The sequence below is a fragment of the Wyeomyia smithii genome, chromosome 3, assembly GCF_029784165.1.
Source record: "Wyeomyia smithii strain HCP4-BCI-WySm-NY-G18 chromosome 3, ASM2978416v1, whole genome shotgun sequence".
NCBI classification, from domain to species: Eukaryota; Metazoa; Arthropoda; class Insecta; order Diptera; family Culicidae; genus Wyeomyia; species Wyeomyia smithii.
The window spans coordinates 44648186-44672005 of record NC_073696.1 but is presented as its reverse complement, the minus strand read 5'-3'; the positions used below and the strand labels follow the sequence as shown (position 1 = coordinate 44672005).

The window sequence follows — 23820 nt, the reverse complement described above, 5'->3', positions numbered from 1 at the left end:
GCAATAGAAACTTCATGGCGTTGTGGTAAGATTGTAAAACGGCAAATGGTCAGAATGGAAAGAGATTGTCTGTATAGCGATTTATCTTTGATTATTTCTAGAAATTTGAGGATTCAACTCCAGTTATCAATTTCTATTCACTTTTCTCGTTTGTACTATTTACGTCATTTGCTGTAGAAACACTTGCAAGGCTCAGTTTTAAATATTGCTTCCCTTATCATGCTAATGGTCATTACCAGTTTCAATTTCGCTTCTTCAATTCATCAGTACCTCAGCGTGATAATGAAATTCAAAACAATTTATCACATTTCGCTTTAGAGACCCACACTTTTTGAACGACTTCTAGTCCAAGTACCCAAAAGTTACAACGCAGTAAATAACCTCATCTCAAAAACAAATATAAGGCGAACCATGATGTATGGATACATGGTGTAACGGCATGTCAAAACGCATAGTCAGCCATGTTGAAAAATCAGTTGACATGGCATCGGTTTGTTTATAATAATTGAATTTTCAGCTGCAGTTAATTTGATAAATTGAGTCTATAAAACACTTAATGATGGACTGAAATTATCATATAATTTGGCTGGGATTAGTGATAAGATACCTATCGTGGCAAGTAGCATTCTACAGTTGTCGAAATGTTAGTCTCGCAACCGGAGGAATTTGGTTTGCTCGCGTTCATTTTTAGTAGATCAGTAGTGGAATTTAACCACATACAATCAACCCCCCAAGGTATGTGCTTCAGTTATCCATGTTGCGCCGGATCATAGCCGCATGAAATCTGCGCAGGAATTAGAAGCAATCGAAAATCCATAACCGGATGGAAAAATTAGCTATTACCTGCTTACCAAAAAAAAAACAGAGGATGATCAACCGGGCCGTCTCATCTTGAAAAATGATACTGTACAAATCCAAAATCTGCGACAAGGATGTAACGCAAAAAATTAGCTGGGTCGTTCCGGAATACAGTATGTCCCATAAAAAAATGCGAAAGTTTTCAATACTCGTTTTTGGGTAGCTTTAAACATTATTTTTACTGTTTTAATGCATGTGTGTAATCGTCTGACTGTATACTCTGAGACGATGTAAACAAAACAGTGGTTCGCGCGTAATAAAGTTGAGAAAAATGTTGCTAAAGGAGGTAGTGACAAGTTCGCTGCTCGCCCAAGAGCCCGTAAAACAAATTGCAACGATTGTGGGATGCCACCTGGCTACCGTTTACCGTACCCAACATTCACTCCCTGATGGACCATGTCTACGGAACCCGGGAAGTGGCCGTCCACGATCCGCTCGCACACCGAAGGTCATCAGATCAGTGAGAGACAAAGTGAGGCGAAATCCTATCAGAGCAATCCGGAAATTGGCTACGGAAGCCGATATTTCAAAAAGTACCATGCAACGATTGGTTAAAGATGACTTGAAATGTTCGTCCAGGGCAAAAGTAAAGCGCCACCATGCAACGGACCGAATTAAACAACTATGGCTGGAGCGCCCGAAACGTTTGGTGTCCGCATTAAAAAAGAAGCATACCATCATCGTTTTCTCCGATGCGAAAATGTCCACCATCGATCCCGTATCTAACACACGTACAGGCAGGTTTATTGCACTAAAAAAGATTGAGGATGTTCTAGAGAATGTAAAATTCAAGTTTACAATCAAACACCCGGCCGGAATCATGGTTTTCGAGGCAGTTGCGTCAAATGGCTTGAAAATTCCTCCAGTATTTATTAAAGCTGGATTATTAAAGTAATTACCGAGGTTTACATGAACATTTTGAAGGAAGGCTGGATTATTAAAGTAATTACCGAGGTTTACATGAACATTTTGAAGGACCACGTTCTGCCATGGATGAAAGCCAACTATGGAGCCTACCAACACTAATTTTCAACAGGACGGAGCACCGTGTCATACCTCAAAAAGGACTCAAGCGTGGCTGAAGGAAAACATGGAATTTTGGCCAAAGGTCATTGGGCCTCCTAGCAGCCTGGACTTGAATCCTTTAGATTACTCGATATGGGCATATGTTCAGGCTAAGGCCTGTGAACGTCCTCACCCCAGGGTTGGCGTTCTGAAGCCTTCCATTACTAAGGTATGGAGCTCGATAACTGACTCATACATTGAGAAGGTATGTTCTCGATTCCGTTCCCGTTTGGAGAAGGTAGTCGTGAAAAATTGTGGACATATTGAGTAATGTAATCATGAAAGGCTTAATAAACGATCCCTAAATAAATTTATGATTTTTTTTAAGATTTTCTATGAAAAAAATTGATTTGAAACTGAGGTATGTATTTTCGCATTTTTTTATGGGACATACTGTATATACTATTTAATAAAATATTCAGTACTGTGAAATTAATTTTTACTTTTTTCTTCTTTGTTTTAAAACAAAATAACAAAAGATGTTTTAAAACAAAATAACAAAAGATGTTTTAAAACACAATGTTTATATTTGAAAGCACATTTAAAGCAAAACTCCAAAAAGTTTTCGGTGAAGCCATCGATAGGTTTCTTCTCCATTGTCTTCACAACTGAAAAATTTATAACTGAAACAGTTCGCAGACAGTTAGCTACATGGAAATTGTAGGCCTTTTTTAGTTTCAATTGTCTCGTTGAGTTCCATCAATATTCACAGATCAAAAATTAGCAAATTAGTCCTATCACGATTCAATATTTTCATACTTTTTTCTAACTATCCTGTAGCTTGGTATATTCCGCTGATTACAAGGAAACGTGGTTAGTTCAGCTGACTTGCTGAAAATCTACAACACAAAAGATGAAGAATTAATCAGTATACCTGCAACAGGGTAATATAACCGCAACTAAGCTTTACCTCGGTGTCTTTCTTGATGATGAGTCTAGAGTGTAGAGAATCCACTTTTTTTCATTTTCTTAATCTGAGATAAATGTAAAATATCGCACGAATATATATTATCCAACTGAAGAGACACCGAAAACAAATGGACTGTTGTTATTCGAAAAATTGCTAGCTGTCACTTAGCGACGTCTCGTCTCCATCCCTCCAGTGCAAAAAACCTACCTCACCGCGAACCTATTTTTTGATCAAATCGTTACACCATGTATCTACTCTAGTGTTCGACATCGGACCGGGTAGGGTCCGATAAAAGTCCGGTCCGGTCCGGTCCGAAGCCTTCAAAGTCCGATTATTTTCCGGACCGGACCGGAACGTAGCCATCCGGACTTCGGAACGGACCGGGTAATGCTTTCCGGACTCCGGACATTTTCGGTGAAGAAAAAAAAATTATTCAATTTAGGTCATAGAACGCAGCAAGTTGTTCATGCTTTTTGATTTTTTTCGCTGGTTTTATTAAAAGTCAACCCATATAGCCTTGCTCGCCTTTTTAACCTGTAATATATGCTTTAATTGATCACATAATTCGCATATATCAAGATGGCTTGACAAAATAATTTTTTTTAATTCCTTTATCACCAAAATTTAGTGGTTAATTTGAGAGTTCGAAATCCAATTTGTGGTAATTTGTGGTTAAGTGGGTTTCGAGAAATTTAAAAAAAACTAAGTCAAGCCATCTTGAAACCTGATTTTTCTTCAAATGAATCGGACAACGATGTATATCATCCAATCACCAATCGAAAAGTCATAATTTGTGGTTCACGAAAATGTAATTTTAAGGTCATAATTACTAGTGTTTGTACAGAAATTTGTGTTTTATTGTTCACGTAGTTCTACGTTTTGTTTATTTGTTGTTGACGCTGCTGGCCGCTAGTGGCGTTGGCTGTTTGCGGTGTTTGTCACTGCTATACTGAGCGTGCGTGTGGGGAATATGGTAAATACACAGTAAAAAAAAATACATTTGTTCAAACGCACATAAATGGAGCATTGAAAACCATGTAATATTCCGTGTGGCATTATATTCACATGCAATGTTCCTTTTTTTTCCTTGGTGCTACATTCCGTATCGGAACTCGACCTTCTGTTTATTATACAAAGACTTCGCAGCCAACTGTTGAGTGTACAGGACAATTGCGGGGCTAGCGCTACGATCCTACTGACACTGACAGTCTCTCCCGAGCCGAGACTCGAACATACGACGACTGGCTTGTTAAGCCAGCATCGTACCTCGAGACCAGCTGGGAGAATATGAATGTACATGAATATATTGTTATTTTGCATGCATATTTATATTCAAAGCTTAATGTTTGTATCACTTAACGCACAAATTTACATGGTTTAAAACGGTTCTGTATTATGCATTATTAACGGTGTGAACTGTATATGTTTTTTACTTTATGTGCTAGAAACCGTTATGTGCTTTCATTTATATTAGTTGTAAATTTCATTTTTTGGTACTGTGTATCATTATTATTCGATTTAAATTTTTACATTGGTATAGATTTAGGGTTTACTGACTAGTAAGTAAAACAAAGGTTTCTGCACCATTAGGTTGATTAATTCTGGTTTTTGATTTAAATTGAAATTTAGTTTTAATTTTCAATTTCTGTGAGTCATAATATTTTTTTTTTACGGGGTATATTTTTTTACAAAGCATTATCAATTCTCTAGTACTACAGTTTTTCTGTACATACAACGGTTTCCTAGCTAAGATGCTTAGAATGCTTGAAAATGAAAACATTTCATGGGTCTAAAAACTTTCTCCATCTGTGAAAAATACTAACTTTGCTGAGCCGTGTGCAAAGTTTCATTCAAATATGGTCGATTAAATTGTTGCGAATTTCCAGATTATTCTGCACGATTTTGCTCAATTAATTTTACAACCAATTTGATAGCTTACTTATCCATGAAAATTTGATAAAATTTGTAGTTCTCGTTTTCTAATATCTCCATTTCAACCAATTCGTTCCCATTTTCTTGCCGCCTTATTTAATTTCAGAGCCAGTTCGCGAGAGCAGCCACCGTCTTTCTGAGGACGTTGTTTTGATGTTCTTCGATTGATCTGAAATTTTCAGCGTTTGTTTGTCTATTCAAGGCAGAAAGTTTCGCAAAATTTCAATTTTTTTCATTGAGGGTAAGTGGGGTGAAACGGTCCTTGGAAATGATATGTCCAAAAACGTCCGAATATTAAAAAGTGCAATAACTCCCGCTAGACTTGATAGATTTTTCTAAAAATTGAGGTGGGCATGACGAAAGAAAAAGCATTTTTCTTTTAAAAATTGTCAATTTTCAGGGTCATCCTACTCTTCTCAACATCGCTAGAAAAAATATATGAATATGGCGTTTTTGTAGAGCAACTTAAGAGCTTTAATGTCATGTATAAGCCAAGTGTGCCAAATGGGGTAAAACGGCCCTAAAAGGTTGTTTTTCATTTTGCGCCTGGTTGGCTACCTGAAATAGCAAGTGTGTTGGCTTAGTTCCCCGAATCACGATATTTTTCATATTTCCCACACTCACGCTAAGTATAGCAGTGACAAACACCGCAAACAGCCAACGCCACTGGCGGCCAGCAGCGTCAACAACAAATAAACAAAACGTAGAACTACGTGAACAATGAAACACAAATTTCTGTATAAACACTAGTAATTATAACCTTAAAATTACATTTTCGTGAACCACAAATTATGAGCTTTCGATTGATGTATATACCATCGTTTTCCGATTCACTTGAAGCAAAATCTTGTTTCAAGATGGCTTGACTCAGTTTTTTGAAAATTTCTCGGAAACCACTTAACCACAAATTATCACAAATTGGATTTCGAAATCACAAATTAACCACTAGATATTGGCGGTAAAAGAGTTAAATAACTATTTTGTCAAGCCATCTTGATATATGCGAACATCGAGTAATAAAGCTACCGGTAGATAGCATCGAATTTTTTTTCGATAGAGCTCTATCGGCACTCGGCAGACTACCGATGCTTGACGATCGACGTTTTTCTGATATCAGCGCGGCAGTCTTCAGTTCAACGTTTGTAATCTCTGCTATCAGTGGAACGTTGATTTCACTGTATTGTGGCATTGATATCAAAGCTTTCGATCTCATTTCGCTTCGCTGCTCCCATCGCACAAAGGTCTCTGAAGTATCGGAATATGTGTTGTTTGCTCTCTTCAGAGTCTTGTGTAATCTCTAATAAAAAGCATTACTGTATCAATCGCAAATGTATCGATCCTTTTCATAGTATCGGAATCGAGAACTCTAGTCGTTTTAACAGTGGGTTCTTGTATTTGCGGCATTTCGCTCAGTTGGTTTTAAAGCCGAATGTATTTTTTTAGTGAATGTCGAGTGATGTCAAATTTATAAATCCATTCATTTTTCATGTTTATTTTTTTTTTCGTGCTCCACTGCATCGAACTTTTTACCAGTTTCCAAATATCGATAAAGGAGTATCGCACTTTTAACGATATCAATACTAAATTACTCAATACTTTTGTACCGAGTATCGATATAAGTCTCACCATTGCTCAACGAACAATAACCTGAGTGTAAAAAAGTTAGATATAATTGCAAATGAAACGTGGCAATGAAGATTTTAAAAAAGTGGCTAAACAGCGTCGCAGAGATGATATTCCAGTACATTCCGAAACGAGTGAAAGTGCCGACCTGTCGTTAATGGCAAGAGACGTCCTGTGTGTTTCTGCGTCGAGTGTTCCACTCGAACACAAATTTCTTCGGAACGGGACGTCGTCACATCACGCAGAAACAGACTAAGTAGGAAAAGAATCCGGCAGCTACTTTTACTAAAATATTGGCTCAAATAAATGTTCCAAAGCTAGGACTTTTGACACTACGCTCCAAATTTTTCTATTAGAAAAAAAAATATAATAAAAAATAAAAAAACAAATTGCAAAATTTAGTTTGATTTGTTCTGATTTAGTCAAACACTTTCCAACATGCACAAAAGTCTTTATGATATTTTTTTCACTTAAATAACGCTCTCGAAAAAACTGATAACTTTTGTTCCCGGACTTCGGACCGGAACCGGAACGAAGCCAATCGGACCGGACCCAAATCGGACCGGAACGAGCTAGTTCCGATTTTTTACCGGACCGGAACGCGGACCCAACGTTTTCGTTCCGATATCGAACACTAATCTACTCATCATGAGGCGAACAAACGAGCAAAAGTTGCTGTTACCTTCAGAACATGACAGCAACTTTTAGAAGTATTTTTGTGTGTTTGTTTTTTGTATCTCGCAAGCATCACGTTGGCAACCTATATGCTCCACCCACTAGATCTATTCAGTGAAGGTTAGGTTTTCAAATGCCGTTTACACGTTCAAACAACAAATCCAACCTCGCGAATAACGTTGTTGGTGTGAAAATTTTTGAAGCAGCGATGCAACTTTAGTTGTTGCTTGTTCCTTTACAATTTCATCGTAGTAACAAAAAATGTTTCTTAAAACATCGGAATTTCATTAGTGCAACAAATGATCACAAATAATTTTTTATTAGGTTTCAATTGTTGCTTGGGGTTATTCCGATCCTCGTTTTAGCAGCAAGTTTTATAAAGTTCTGAAAGTGTTTCAGATTTTACCATACAGCCTAGGTCTCCAACAAGAGTACACTTTAAACAGTCAAAATCCTTAAGTATTGCTTAAAACTTTAATTTTGAAAAAATGCATTTGAAATAGAATTAATCCAACAATTCTTAACAGTATCTGATGTGTACTGAGAATTGACATTTCAACAGCAGTTATAAATATTTCAATAAAATCTTTTAGCACTTGATCCTCACAGATTTTATCAAAATTTTTGTTGATTTCTTGAAATATACACACGTATGATTCAAGCATTTTTTCTATGGTAACCAAGCATTTAATGTGCTGTAAAATTCCTTTCCACATGCTGCATTATATTTTGTACAGTCGATTTGTCGACTTTCTCAGCTGCTACACGCCAATTTACCTTGAATTACTGTTCGCTCCTGACAACTTTTTTGTCTTCCGAGAGTTCCGCTCTACGATGGCCAAGTATTGTTCGATTGGACAAAGCTCTCGCGTGTTGGGCGCGTTCTTATCCTTAGGCACGAATTGAACGTTGTTCGCCGCAAACCACTCCAGTGCCTTCTTGCTGTAATGGCATGATGCCAAGTCCGGCCAAAACAGGACGGAGCCTGTGTGCTGCTGCAGGAACGACAGAAGTCGTTTTTGGAGGCACTCGTTGACGTAGACTTCCTGATTGATTGCGCCGGTTGTTACAAAAATGCTGCTCTTTCCTCCACACGAGCATATCGCCTGCCAAACCAAAATTGACTTTGCGAAATTCGACAATTTAATCTTTTTAAATATCTCTGCCATCTTGTTTCTTCCCGTCACCGTGTAGAAGCTGGTTAAAATCGGATTTGATATATGTCTCGTCATCCATAACGACACAGTCAAGTTTGGTCAACATCGTACAACATCGTACAACCTCGTTTTGGCCGATTTGTTTTGCTTTTCGTCGCGGTTTGGGGTCTTTACTGTTTTGTACGTTGACAGCCTAGCTCTTTTCTTGGCACGTTACACCGTGGTGTGGGACACTTCGACTTTATCAGCCACATCCCGGATCGGCAAGTTTGGATTCCTCGTGTAAGTCCTGTTCATATTTCAGCAGTTTACAGTTTATGCGAAGCAAAATAAACGAGTTTACACTTTGAGTGAAGTGAAAACTGACCGAAACTGACATAAAAAAAAAAAATTTTCGCAAGCGCGTGGGAAAATAAACCTTTTGTTTAAGATTTTCACTTTGCTTGGACTCCAAACACGGGGCTTAACGGAAAATTTACAAACTGAACATTCATGTTTTAGATAAATATTTTTTTTCATACCAGTTAAAGATACCCTAAGCAATGAAAAAAAAATTATCAATATTTGATTTTATTGTCATATGTTAAGTTCTCTCATAAGCCTAACACAAATATTCGCTTACATAATTCAGACAGCAACACCACATGGAAAGGCTGCGCCGAACTGCTGGAGCCATGCGACTCAGACGACCCTACCTGCCGTGAATGTACAGGATCCATGTGTAATAATGTAGCGTTTCCGGATGATCGCATCCTGTGTCACCAGTGCGAAGCCTGCAATCAATTGCCTTCAACCCAATTACCGGTAGCCTGTCCTGAGTATCAGTCCAACGAATCTTGCTACACGTACATGATCGGTAAGCTTATGCTGAGTATTACTTGTTCAGAGGAGTCATTTCTGTACTATTTTCAGACGACATCATCTATCGTGGCTGCTCATCCATGGCCAATATCAATTGCGATCAGTTCGAGGATATTTGTCTAACCTGCGATGTATCCGGGTGTAACGATGAACCTAAGCAACATACCAGTACATTGTCTTGTATTCAATGTTATGGAGAAGATGAATGTGCGGAGTCTACACAACCGATTCCATGCGAAGGATCTATTAGCCTGGGAGAGGAAGATCAATGCTTTACCTTGATGATAAACGATAAAACCTTGCATAAAGGCTGTGCACGTTTTGCGGACATTGACTGTAACGTCGAGACATGCGACTACTCTACATGTAAATGTAATGGTTGTAACTTGCGGAACAGTAAACTATCTTCGAACAAGTGTATCGTTTGCAACGGAGAAGGATGTGGGGCTGAGATTTTGGCTGCAGGTTCAACATGCGACGACGACATTTGCATAACGTACATGTCACGAGAAGGTGCAGTTTCACGAGGATGTTTGGAAGACTTCTCCGACAAATGTTCGGTGTATGGAAATCGACATGAAACATGTATCGGAGCGCTATGTAATGCGAACCTCTTTCCAGCTGACAGAATCAAATGTCATCGTTGTAACGATTGTGCAGAAAGCATACCGGAAACAGAGATTTGTCCAAGATATGTAGAAGGAGATGGTTGTTTCACATCGGCAGCTGCCAATGGAACCGAAATAAGGCGTGGATGTTTGTCCGAACTTTCCTCCGTTTGTTCCGAACCAAACTGTCTGCCGTGTTATAGCAGTGGATGTAATAACGAAATCGTAGATGATCCAATATGCTCAACATCTACAACAGATCCAACGTTGGTTACAAATTATACTTGTATTAACTGTGAGGAAAGCTCTGACAATGAACGTTGCGCATGGGGCTACCAATCGGAAATGGCCGAGCGGTGCTCATCTGACGATGTGGATTGTTTCACCTGTTCAGTCGACGATCTGATTATTAGAGGATGTTCAACGGACGAGAATTTGCACAAGTGTTCCAATGGTTCAATTCACATTTGTTCGGAGTCTGGGTGCAATAATGAAAGCCAAAAGAAACAATATTGCGCGATATGCGACGATATTTGTGATGGACGCAAGCAATCTTTTTCGACGCAACAATGTTCAGGAAATATTGAGTTTGGAGACCGCGGATGTTACGTACTGAAAGACGATTCGAATGTCATTATACAGCGAGGCTGTGTTGCGTCGCTTGAAAACGACATTAAGGAAGAGTGCCTCAAGGGTAGTACTGATAAATGTAAAATCTGTTACCCGGATGGATGCAATGTTGGACACTCTTTAGAAGCGTTAAATCGTTTGATTGTTACAGCGGTTTTTGTACTTGTCACTTTAAAATTAGTTTAATCAAATTGGCTAAATTATCAATGAGACGACACTTAGGCATTTAGAAAGTATATATGTGAAGCCCCACTTGGATGTATTATAAAAAATATATCGTTCAACTATCTGACAAGATTCAAATTCAAGTTATCTTCCGTAAGTTCTCTTATATGATGAACAAAAGTGCCTCTTCATTCGACAGTGATAGGCAAATATTATTTGTCTGTTAATACTTTTAATTGGGTTGTTTAGCTAGTCACGGATTTTTGATTTCTATATATCAGGTATAAGAGCGTAATTTTTTGAGCAAAACGTGATTTTTATTAAATTATATATCATTGCCCTTTGATTTTTAAATGAAAAATAAAAACCACTCCAAATCGCTACAATGACAGTTGGTATATGAGTGAACTGTCATTGTAGCGATTTCGAGCAGTTTTAATTCGTGATTTTACAATTGAAGGACAACGATAGAAAATTTCTGAAAATCACGTTTTGCTTAGAAAATGGAGCTTTTTCAGATGACATAAAAAACTGATATAGCTAAACAACTCAATAGTAACTTATTGGTGATCCAACGTATAACTAATGGAGACTATGAGACTCCGGCATTTGAACTTTGAAACTAGGAAAATGATGGTAGATTTAATATTTAGACAATCCCGATAATCACAGGAGACTGTTTCCCTAGCAATATTTGCGTGAAATGAATGTTCTCGACGTCAAAAACAATGTAATTGGTAAAAAAATGCAGCATCTAGTCAAGAGAATGTTTATGAAATACGAAATTCATGAGATCCGGTATTTGTTCATAATTCCAGGTCGTGTTTTTACAGGAGCTGGGAGGCTTTAATTTAATTTAATTTTCACAGCCCTATGAAGCAGTCCCTCGATATGCGTAAAGGCTTTTTCCGGTACGCACTGTTCGCCGGTCTCCAGCCATATTGTACTAAAATATCGAATCTCTTGTTAACAGAGTTGCCAACTATAGACATTTGAAAATTGACCAGTTCAGTGGAATAGTTTCGATTTACTGGATTTACGTATCTTTTGAATGCTGAATAATAAAAAATATGTTATTGTTCCAGTTGAAAATCGAAATAATTTGGCACACGTCATGTATTTACTGAAACTCATGAAACTGATGTTCTTAATATAACGATTTCGTAATGTTATAAAATAGAATATTATTTGGCAGCTCTGCATAGTAATGACAATCGGACAGCGTTTTGTCACAGACCGCCAGTCACAGGCACAGTCAGTAAAAGAGATTAACGAACATAAGCCGGCAACATAAAGAAATCCTTTATCTGCTTCGCCTTGGTATCGAAAAGTTTAGTGGTGCAATAGTTGCTGCTGGAAGAAAGTTGGATATTCGTTACGGTATCTAATGTGCCATATAAGAAAAATCAGGGTGATCTTCGGTACAGTTGAAACATGCGTGAATTAAACTTTTACATGCTCCCCTGCTGACAAAAGAGTGGGCGATTTCGAAGGACGAATCGCGTCTGCTCTAGTTACGATAAAGCAAAGTTGCGCTGAAGTAGTAATCCATTGGAAGGTGCTAAAAAGAAGTGCAGCACTTCAGCAGAAAGACTCCCAGAACAGGCCACCAACGGGTGTGTACGGTGTACCAGTACCAGTGTGTTCCAGTTGAGTTGTGTTTGTGGGAGAAGTATTCTTTTTCTGGAAGAGTTTCGTTGTCGGCTTTGCTGAGTGCGCAAGGGAGAGCAGAAATTACGTGTGTGCGTTTGGTTTAACGTGTGTGTGTTCTACCATTTGCCATCCATCAGCCACATTTTTCTCCATTCTTTTGGCACACACCGCACAAAGAAGTAACCAAAAAACGAGACTTTCACAAAGATTTTTTAACTAGTTTCTCGAAAGTGCTTTAGTTTGAATTTTGAACCTGTGTCGCGAGTGAAAAATTAAGGTGTAAAACACTTAGATAAATTGTGACCGCGAGAGTGTGCTGGAGACGGGTAAGTTTGATTTAAGAGCAGATAGCATGAGATAAGGAATTAGTTTTTTTTTTCATTTGCCAAAAATATCGTGCCAACATTGCACAAATTGGGCTTTGGCTTCTTCGACATCAATGCCACCAGTAATAACCGAATCAACTGCAGCTGAGCGAAGTACATGCAATATACCGGGCTGTGTTATGTGGATTGCTTCTTTTCAGCAATAATCAGCGGTATATGCAGTGTTGCCAAAAAATACTACTGTACTGAATCTAAAATAATCGCTTCACCAGGTTTAACTGAAGAGTCTGTACACTACAAGGAAATTCAATTGCTTCAATAGAAGAATAGTTCAGCTAGGCTCCGAAGTCACAAAATAAAGCATGTTTTTTAGATTTAGTTCTTCAACTGAGTTATCTCTTTTCAAAATGATCAATATATTAAAAACCAGCGCTCCAATGGCGTGGTTCAAATTTGTTGGTAAAAAATCCTGGAAATTTAGTGAAGTGAACTTTACATTTGGAGACTTTTAAACAAAAGTCACAATAATTTTCTTCAAAATTTCAAAGCTAAGTTTCTGCTTGTAAACAGGTATAGTTAGGGAAAAAACAAATGATACGAAAATCAAACGTCTTCAATTAAGACGAATGCATAATGGTTTCAAAACTAATATGTCGAGAAAAACGTGAGAGGACACTAACTAACGACTTGTACTTTAGTTGAGAGGGTCTCTTACACACCTAGGTGACTTAATTTAATTTTTGTAGAGACAACGATAGTCAAAATGTATTAATTAACTAAAAGTACAATGCAATAGAGATCGAATTTAAACGCCGAAAATATTTATGAAATCGTTGGAGCAAGGATTGTGACATATATAATTTCTTCAACAACGTTCTGGTGAGTTTCTTTTTTCTTAGGTTTCAGGGGCTATTGATTCCTTTACTCGAGAGTTTTGTGTTTATTTTTTGCCTTTCTCCTAGGAAGGTATAGCAATCACTTGCAAAACCGAAAGAATAAAAGTGCTCCAAAGGGCCGAATGGCATATATCACTCGTCTCAGCTCGACGAGCTGAGCATTTTCTGTATGTATGTGTGTGTGTGTGTGTGTGTGTGTGTGTGTGTGTGTGTGTGTGTATGTGTGTGTGTGTATGTGCAGATTTTTATTCTCACTCACTTTTCTCAAAGATGGCTGGACCGATTTCCATGAAATTAATTGCAAATGAAAGGTCTTGTTGTCCCATCAGACCCTATTGAATTTTATTGTAATCGGATTTTTAGTTTAGAGGTTATGTATCAAAATGTAAAAATCACGAAACATCATTATCTCGAAAACTACACAACCGATTTGAACAAAATTGATTTCAAATGAACGGGCTACCTAAGAACCCTTAACTTTCGAATTTTATGAAGATTAAACTTGTGGTTCAAAAGTTATGAAAAGAAACGTGTTCTGAAGACTGTTTAATCTCACTTATTTTTCTCAGAAATGGTTGGACCGACTTTCATAAAATCAGTGTCAAATGGAAGGTCTAGTTGCCCCATAAGACCCTATTGATTTGTTTTGCAATCGGATTTTTACTTTGCCTGTTATGTTTAAAAATGTGAAATCCAGCTATGAAAAGGAACATATTCCGAAGACTACTTGGACTCACTCACTTTTCTCAGAGATGGCTGAACCGATTTTCACTAAATTAAAATCAAATGAGAGGTCTAGCTGCCTCATAACACCCTATTGAATTTAATTAAAATCGGACTGTAACTTTGTCTGTAATGTGTCGAAATGTGAACATCACGAAACTTCATTATCTCAGAAACTACACAACCGATTTGATCAATATTATCGATATTATTATCATATGAGCAGGCTAAGAGTTAACTGATGAATTATGATTGAACACGTGGTTTCAAAGTTTGGCTGCCCTATACGTTCCCATTTCATTTGATTATAATCAAACTTAAACAACCGTTATGTATAAAATTGTTAGTAAAACAACGGAAGTCTATTATCTCAAAGATTACATGACTTATTTGAACATAACTAGTGTCATACGAACGAATCATCTCTCGAACTTACAAATAACAAACTTCATAACAATTTGATATGTGGCTCAAAAGTTATGGAAAGAGAAGAAATTCATAGACTATTTAAAACTATACCTGCTTCGGTCGATATATGTGGCCTCAACATAATTTAAATGTGGTATCGTACTATTTGAACGTTCCAAATTTATTGATTCCTTGCGATGTGTTAAAAGTCTTCAAATGCACGCCGAATCGGCCATAGGATAAGATCAAAGTCAAATAACAAATCGTTTGAAATGATTGGTTTTATCGAAATGACAACATCCTCGACTTTTGGCTTCTGTACATCGCCTTAATTCTAAATATATTCATATTGGGTGGTATTCGGTCATTTTCAGCAGATTTTCTGGCATCAATCTGACACCGGAAATACCCATTTTGGGAGGTATTTAGTTATCTGGTTGTTTTCCAGAAACTAAAAGTTGTCGTCTTTAAATTCAAAATGGTGTCCAGGGTCAATGTTTGGTTTCTATGCATTATCTCGATTACAGAAATATTCATATTGAGTATTATTCGGTCATTTTCGACTGTTTCCTAAAAGTTGCCATTTAGCAATTCAAAATGGTGCCTGAGGTCAATTGTTATCTCATTACATCATTCTAGTTCCAGAGATACTTATATTGGACGGTATTTGGTTATTTTAGGCTGTTTTTCACAACCCGGAAGTCGCCATCTTGGATTTCTCAATGGTATTTAAGATAATTTCTAGCCTCTGAGCGTCATTCCGGTTGAAGAAACACCCATATTGGGTGTTATTCGATCATTTTCGGCTGTTTCCCAGGAACCGGAAGTCGTCAACCTAGAATCCAAAATGGGATGTGTGGTCGATTTCAGCTACTGTGTATCATCCTAGATCCGGAGATACTCTTGTCAGACAGAAATAGGCCATTTTTGACTGCTTTCCAGAAACCAGAATTTGCCATACCATCATAATGGTGTCTGAGGTCAATCTTTAGCTTCTTGCAATATTCTGGCTCCGGAGATACTCATATTGGGTGATATTTGGTCACTTTGGGCTGTTTTTCAGAAACCGAAAGTCGTCATTTTGTGTGGCATCCCTCCCTTCCAAAAAAAAGGGGGGTGTCAAAACATTATGGACATATTTTTTACCCCTTAAAACATCTACATGCCAAATTCGGTTTCATTTGCTTGGTTTGTTTTTGAGTTGTGCAGAAATTTATGTTTCATTTGTATGGGACCCCTCCCTTTCAGAAAAGGGAGGGGTCTCAAACTATCATAAAGAGGTTATTTTATGATATCAGTTCTTCATGTAAACTCACGATTGCTGTTTAAAAAAGGCCTATCCAAAAATGTGACTGATGGATGAAATTTGCTTTATAAGAAAAACGGCTCGTTTGATTAAAGTGGTGTCTTCAGCAAAATTGCAGGTAATAAAATTGCGGTTTAAAAAAAAAATATACACACTAAACAATTTTTTTCTGGGCCAAATTTTCCAAATTGTCAAATATTTTTGCATATTGAAAGATGACAATATGTACTATTATATGTCAAAATTTAATGGATTGGTAACGAAAAAATGAAAAACACAAAAGTTATGAACGTTTGGGCATTTTGACATTTTCACTAAAAACTTTTATGTTGAGTGTTTTCTCTAGTTACGCACGACAGTGTTAAAAAATTATCGTTAAAAGCATACTATCAATCCAAGTCGCTGTTTTCGTATCATAATCAATCATTTTTATACTGGCCCTGTTGCAATTGCGTATGCGAAACTTACCGGCGAACCGTGTCATCAGAAGGTTGTAAAATACGATTTTTAAAAAATGTACTTTCTAAGATATTCAATATTATATGACAGTTTGGAAAATTTGACCCAGAAAAAAATTTTTTTTTTCACTGTGTATATATTTTTTAAAGAGCCGCAACTTGAACACCTACAACTTTGCGGGAGATGTTATTCCAACCAAACAAATCGTTTTTCTGATACAGAAAATTTCATCCATTAGTCACATTTTTGGATATTCAAACTGCAGTCGTGAGTCTACAAGAAGAACTGATAGCAATAAATAACCTCTTTATCAAAAAGGAATAACTACAAAGTTTCAGCGAAATAGTAAATGAAATATTTGTTTGTTCTAATTATTTCCTATGAAATGACTAGAGGCATTCGTTTCGTTTTCCATCAAACAAAAAATCATTTTTTCATTAAAATTATCAATTATTAGTGGATCAATCTCAATACTGCCAACCCCTTGAATTTTTTAAGAGGCTTGGATAATAACGATAGAAGTTCAGCGGGTCAATTGAAATTATAGAACCAATAAAATTTCATTAGTTTAAAGTTTACATACTGAAACGTTTGTTCCCAAAAACTCCAGTTTTGGAGCGCTAGAATTGTATCAAAAATTTAAAAAAAAATCGTACAGGAAAATAATTGTTCACAACGTTGATAGTGAGAAACCCGAAAATCCTTTTCCCGGTAAAATCATTTGTCAGGTCGAGATAATCGCGTTGAAAGCTTCAAGTAGAGTTTATACGGCCGTTACGTGGCGCTCTACAAATCGCTGTATCTTTCTCCCTCTGATATATATGAAATTTATGAAAATATTCTAAAGAAGTATTTTAGGAAAGAACAATTAGAATATTTCCGATTCCTTGAAAGTTTCTTTCCATGTAACGATATTTTAAAACGTTTTAGCGCTAAGAAAGATTTTTTGAAAAAGTGGGGACTTTCGTAACCTTTCGCTTCTAAAGTAGTAATAACTTGAAACAGTGGGAATATTCTTTTTTTTTTCTGTATGGGCTTCCTCACTGCGACCAGAATCGTAGATCTATTGTGAGATATGCCCGGGTGTCTGCTGTATCCCGCACTTCTGTTAATAGCAATACCTCTATTGAGAAGTGGCATGCTTATTATTATTGTTTATCAGTGCTTGTGTGTGATGTGCTACTCTTCCTTACACGCTTACTGTTCTACTATACCGATACTCGTTCCTCTTGCCAAATATCACCAATTATAATTCCCTGGAGAAGTTTCGTCGTGCGTTCTTCTGGCCAGTTTTATTGATAAGATGGACTTATTTTTTGTTAAGAGGAAGTCACGCAAAGGTATTTGTAGATTTCAGCGTAAAGGAAGGGTAACTGGTGGGGAGCCTGAGAATAAACCCATGCTTAAGTCCTTTTTGACATCGGATGGCCTGATTCTACTAAGATTCGAACCCATGACCATCCGCTTGACAAAGCAGACTCTGTAACCTTGCGGCTACGCAGCTCCTAGGGAATATTCTTATATCAGCTAGTTTTTTAAATGATTCATTATTTGTGTGTACAGGACAGAGCAGGAGTTGTTTTCAACGAATTGATATGGATTTGCTTTTCCAAGTTCAAACATGTCTACTAATTTCAGTTCCATATTCACAAGTCAAAAATTTACAATGTGAAAACACTAAGAAGATTTTGATTGACACGTTATAAAACAATTTTAAACTGACTACAACGTCCCTCAGAATGTCTAATATTCCTTGTACACACTCGGTTTAGAACATCGAAGTTGGTAGAATTTTACTGAGTTTTGAACAACTCCAGTAACTACTTGCGTTTACCCAAATCAGTAACCCACGAACTATTAAAAAGAAATGAGTATTTCTGTAGAGAGTGGTGACTTTTTGGGTTTTCTGATGTTTTGTTTGTTCAGATTATTTTACAGAGTTTTTAAGTGATAAGATATGTGCCATATAAAATTGTGTGATTAAACGAGCAAGCCAGTAAAATCAGCCAAAATAAAGGATGAAGTTTTTTTATTTTAATATTAAAACTGTTGAATGTTTAGGTTACGCTGAGAAGTTTTATTCATGAAAACAGCAACAAATGTCTTAATGTCTTAATTAAAACATTAAAATTAAATGAATGTGATGTAGGAATTGTGTTGAAGCCACAAATGGCCGACTTCCTGCTATCAATTTGAATTTTCAAAGGTGCAAGGGTCGGTAATAGTTGATGTGTCATTTGTGAAAGCGCTTTGTTATGTTTGCTGTGGGAAAGCAAACATAAAATAGTGTTTTTACAGGAACGCGTTAAGGTGAAACGGGACGTGGTCGCGATCAACTCGAATTTTGCAATCTAATTTTCTCTTGATTTATGAAGTCTACGTACATGAAACTTTTATTAATTGTTTTCACAACTGTTGCATGCCTGAAGTAGCAATATGAGTGCTGTTTATTGAGTGGAAGCCGATTTTTTTAAGCTCAAACTACAAAAGTAAAAACTCTAACCTCAAAATTGTATAGGAAAAGACCACAATCCCGTTTCACCTTAACTGAGTCTTGTACTTTTCAAAATTGGAAGTCGTAGCTCGAAGTCGGCCGTTTGTGGCTTCTACGCAGTTCCACCTTGAATTTCCAATACCCATCAGCTCCGACAAAATAAAGACAAAACATTGTTTATCTGAAAACTCGACTGTTGACCTCGTAAGGTAAGCTGATTTTTTACGGAAATATGTTGCTTAGAATGTCAAAATGTGGATTGTTTTTGTTACATATTTATTGGTCGAAAGCTAAAAAGAAAAATCGCCAACCAGTAAAATGTAACAGAGTGTGTAAATGTGTGCTAGATCAAAACAAAAACACAAACAAAAAATGTTTACTCATCAAGGCCATTTTCTATATTATTGGCATTGACACTAACGGTCTCTCCTGAGCCAGGATTCGAACATACGACGACTGGCTTGTTAGGCCAGCATCGCACCTCGAGACCAGCTAAAAGATGTTTCAACAATTACGTTGGGACAAATATGCCCAAAAGAACAACATATAAGTGAAAAATTTATACGCTTTTTTTTAAGAATTAATTCATTCAATAAGCCACTAGCTTTCATTCTACTAATTCATTCATTTCGAAAGTAAAGTGCACTGATTACAGATATTATACTTTTATTATGTAAATTGCAAACAATAATTCAAAATATGGATAGAACAAACGTTTAGCAACACTGTTCCAATCAGAAGGCTTGGTCATCTCTCTCGCTGTTGCTAAGCGAGGATCAGCCTGAAAACGCAAAACCTGCTTTTCTTTTGCTCAGTAGTTTTGCACACTAACGCACTGGCATGTTTTATATAAGGTGTTTTACAGTGTACTTGTTGGCATTAATGAAAATCCTTTTATCCTCCGTTTTTCTTTTTTTTCTGTCACATATGCAGCTTTATTTTGCACTGGGATGGTGAGAGTTTTTGAATAAGAAAGTGTCACGAATTATCGGCAAGGTAGCTTCAAAGGAATTGAGCAAACCTCAATCAAATTTAACATGTAAAGTGAATAAAAGGAGTCGCAATGCTTATGCTATTGCCTCTATTCCGATAAAACACATATTGAAAATGAATATATATTAGTGATAAGTAAAGCGTTTCTGGACATTTTTTTAGCTTACGTCCCGCACATTCAATGTCCTTATATATTTCTGAGCTAGTTACACGTTTCGAACAAAAGACGATGCACGAGATTAGAAATAAAATCGTAGAGGAACATTGCGCTAGTGATTGTACTACAAGTAGTTAAGCATCTTTTTGAACTATTTTCCTTCTACTCCTAATGTAATTTCCATTATATGTAACGTTGAAGTGTACTTCTCGCTTCCGCTTCTACTTTAGCAATAATTAATAAATGGTCTCTTGAATTTTCGCTCGGTTTAACAGTTAGAGATCTTAACAGCTTTTCTTAGCAAGAATTCTGACCGACCGTGAAACTGAACGATGGGTCAGACGAGAAGCTTATGTAGTTTTAAACAAGTTGGCTCAACTGTTTGAGTCACAATACTTATGCCTAATCTCGAGTCAATTTATAGATGTAACCATTTTTCGTTTTTGTTTTGTGACAGGTGATCGGCAAATTTCTATGTTAAAACCATTCTCTACCTTGGGCGTTTCTTTATTTGAAACAAACATTATTTGCACGAGTAAAAAAATCTGCCCGTATAACCGACTGACCGAACGCTCCATTTTCAAGATTTGTTCTGTCCGAGTCCGCGATTTGCTGCATGTTTCTTCCCTCCCACAAAATGTACTTCAGCGTTAAATGCATGGAGTTGACCAAAACCAAGTGTATTTACTAGCGTATGTATCACCGAATATCCAGTTCGGCCCGGGATTTTCCATTGTTACTTCTCAGCCGTGAACTCTTTTCCCCTTCGTATCTATTCGCGGGTCTTCATACTTGCGCGTACAATCAACGGTTGGTACTTTTTTTTTCTTTTGCTCGTACATTTTTGTTCACAGTGATTTTTGTGCCCATTTATTTACTGAATTCATGGTCGTTTTTCACATGTTTACTGTGTGCCTTTCTCTGGCTAATTTTGTCGTCTCTTGGCGGGGGTCATTCACAAATTACGTATGTCTCTTTAGGGGGATGAGGAGGAGCTGGAGATACATTGCTGAGATTTGGCTGACAATTCTGTCGTCTCTTGGCGGGGGTCATTCACAACTTACGTATGTCTCTTTAGAGGGATAAGGGGAAGCTGGAGATACATTGCTGAGATTCTAACAGTTGAACCCGTGGACAAGCAGCGAATTCACCTCAGCTGAATGATTGTGTACTTTACTTTGTTTATTTAATTTTCACTTATATTAACTTTATATACATAATTGGATAACTTGTCCTGTTTTTTTTTCTTTGAATGGTTCTATAAAAAATTCTTTTTCAAAGGTTGAAACCTTTTTAATAATTTTTTAATATTTTTCTTTAAAAATCGCATTAAATTTGAGAGAAAACTGCTAATGAGAACCATATTCATTTTTTTCCTTAGAATCAATGAGCATCAATTTGTTTTGACCCATCTACAGAGGTTTGATTGGTTGCAAATGCTGTTTTTGGTGATTGTTCGGCTAATTTTGTTTTAAGCTAAAAAATGGGAAAAAAATCATGAAAACTGCAGAAACAGAAACTTTCTGCTTATAGAAGCATTAAATTGACATCCTATTAGCTTAGCTTAGGTAGGCTGCCCGTAGTTGCACTCCGTGGTTTGTCGAATCAACCAAATTGCAGAATAAACCAGATGAATGGTGCTTGGGATTAGTACCGCTAACCAATAACAACGCCGGCCACGACCAAAAGGCTGTACTACTTGGGAAGGAAAAGGATGATGATGCTCGTTTTTTGTAGAGACTGCGGGTTCTAATGCATTACCACTTTGGTAAATAAAAGCGTTTGATCGGATATGAAACCAAATAGTACAGGTAGCTTTTGGCCTTTTATGCAGAAAATATAGAGCCGTTTAAATAAGGATCGCGTCTCAGTTAGATTTTTTTCCCTGATATTCCTGATTTCCATGATCAAAAAATGAATTTACTGACGTTCCCTGATTTTCCAGGTTTTTGCTACCCTGTATAATAATGATAATTATGATTTGACTCCTACTGAATATATAAACTTGCAAAGTCACATGTATACAAATCCTTACAGTTCGATCAAGATTAACCGTATTAGGCAAAGCGATCAAATATGTAAACCAAATCAGTGAATATTCAGTAATTGGATTAGGTAACCTCATCGAACACTCAATAAGCGATTTGAACACTAAAAATAAAAAAAACATACCGCGTAAAAACAAGACTTTTCTGAAAAATCAGCGTATAAAAAAACGAGTAAATTTCGAAATGTGCGTAAATAAACCGCATGAATTCCGATATCCGCGTAAAAAAGACCTAAGTGTAAGTGACAATTCCTAATATGATAACTGCAGGCTTATGCACAAAACAAAACTGGAAAGCTTGAAATTTGACGCGAAACCGTTCTTGGTCATAGTTTGCTTCGATCCGTCTCTACTGAGCGCGTCATCAATCTTGGAAGCATTCAATTCACATCTTATTGTATCCAAAGGTTTCTGATCGTTTTTAGAGGAAAATATTTAAAAAAAAATTAAACTATGCTTAGATAATATTTTCAATTTCTTTTTAATCAATAAAATTATCATAACAAATCATCTGTATAGGCTGCGAAGATCGCCTTTCTCTTGATCGATCCACCGTGCACTTTCGCACCACGCCGTCGCGTTCCTGTTGGGTCGTCGTCCAGAACCATTTGAACTGGGCATTCGTCCGACATCCTTACGACATGCCCCCTCCACCGTAGCCTTCCGATTCCGTATAAACTATAGTAGGTTTCTGCAACAGCTTATGCAACTCTTGGCTCATTCGTCGTTCTGTATTCCAACCACGATGTCTCAATTGAATTACACTGGTGGGGTCCAACTCAGATCGATAGGAAACCGAACTGTTCGCCTTGACGGTCGACCAAGAGTTGAGTTTCTCTCCATGCTGAATGACCTTTTATAACGTCACTCAATATGAAGAACTTGAGTGGACGCGTGGAATAATTTCATATCTATCTTTTTGATGCCTGCGTTAGGGTAATGAGCCCTTGAAACTTTTCCGTAATTATCACCAATTACTAAGAAAACGGCAAGAATGATTATCATATTGTGCTAATCTTATATATTTTAGCTACCCAACGGCAAATTATTGAATTCTGTAGATTTATTTGAGAGCTATTAGTATTTGAAAGCCATTCCGCCAACCAAAAACGTTACATGTTCATTTTAGTTTTCACAGAATGTACCCCAGTATAGTGGAGGACAACGTAGTCCTACGTCAAAAGCATGGAATGAGAAACCATGATAGGGACGATCCATTAATGATGTCACGCACAATTTGGAAAAAATTACCTCCTCCCTCCCCCTTGTCACAACTTCCTTGACCCCCCCACCCTTAATTACGTCACGTTTTATACCCCCCCCCCCCCTTCTCCACTATCTGTGGTAATAATTGATTGAATATCGAGAAATTTGTTAGGAATGCTTTTCTTCTTAATAAGAACGATTTTACTGAAAGACAAACTGAAACTAAAAGGAAAAGAAGATTACAGAAGATAACTAGAAAAGGTGTTTAGTTCTTAGTCCAAGGATTCTGTTGATGGAGTCGCATATCGACGACATAGAATGCCGAGACAGTAACTGCAGCATCATTGCTGATTTTTGAAAGACCATCAATATTTAGTTCCTCTTCTTCAATCAATACGCAATCCAAATCTTCTCCACATGTTACAATAGCCAAGCATTTTTATTTACCTTTTGTCACAATTTTTGTATTGATTGGATTGAGAGACACTGAAAATTAATAAAATTGCGCTGGCATTCATAAACGAACATGCACGGTAAAACAAAATTAACGAACATTATGCTTTTTTAACGAAAAAAAATTGTCAATTATTTTATTTAAAGTAAATCTTAAGCAAAAAAAGGGATCGTAGAGCTATAAATGAATGATGCAAATATCATGAATAGATCTG

At 37.0% G+C, this 23820-nt stretch overlaps 2 protein-coding genes across 3 annotated transcripts in view; both read left to right on the top strand.

Annotated features, from left to right (window-relative positions):
• Positions 1–11242, top strand: part of LOC129732462 (uncharacterized) — a 30726-nt gene extending 19484 nt beyond the window's left edge. For both annotated transcript variants that reach the window (XM_055693361.1, XM_055693360.1), the window contains exons 8-9: positions 8852–9076; positions 9133–11242. In XM_055693361.1, coding sequence (XP_055549336.1) covers positions 8852–9076; positions 9133–10505 — 1598 coding nt within the window. In that variant the 3' untranslated portion in view covers positions 10506–11242. The remainder of the gene's footprint in view (positions 1–8851; positions 9077–9132) is intronic.
• Positions 11243–11716: 474 nt separating this feature from the next.
• The window catches only part of LOC129729756 (serine/threonine-protein kinase grp), a 31067-nt gene continuing 18963 nt past the window's right edge, over positions 11717–23820 (top strand). The window contains exon 1 of the mRNA XM_055688574.1: positions 11717–12463. The gene's annotated coding sequence lies outside the window, so the exon portion shown is untranslated. The remainder of the gene's footprint in view (positions 12464–23820) is intronic.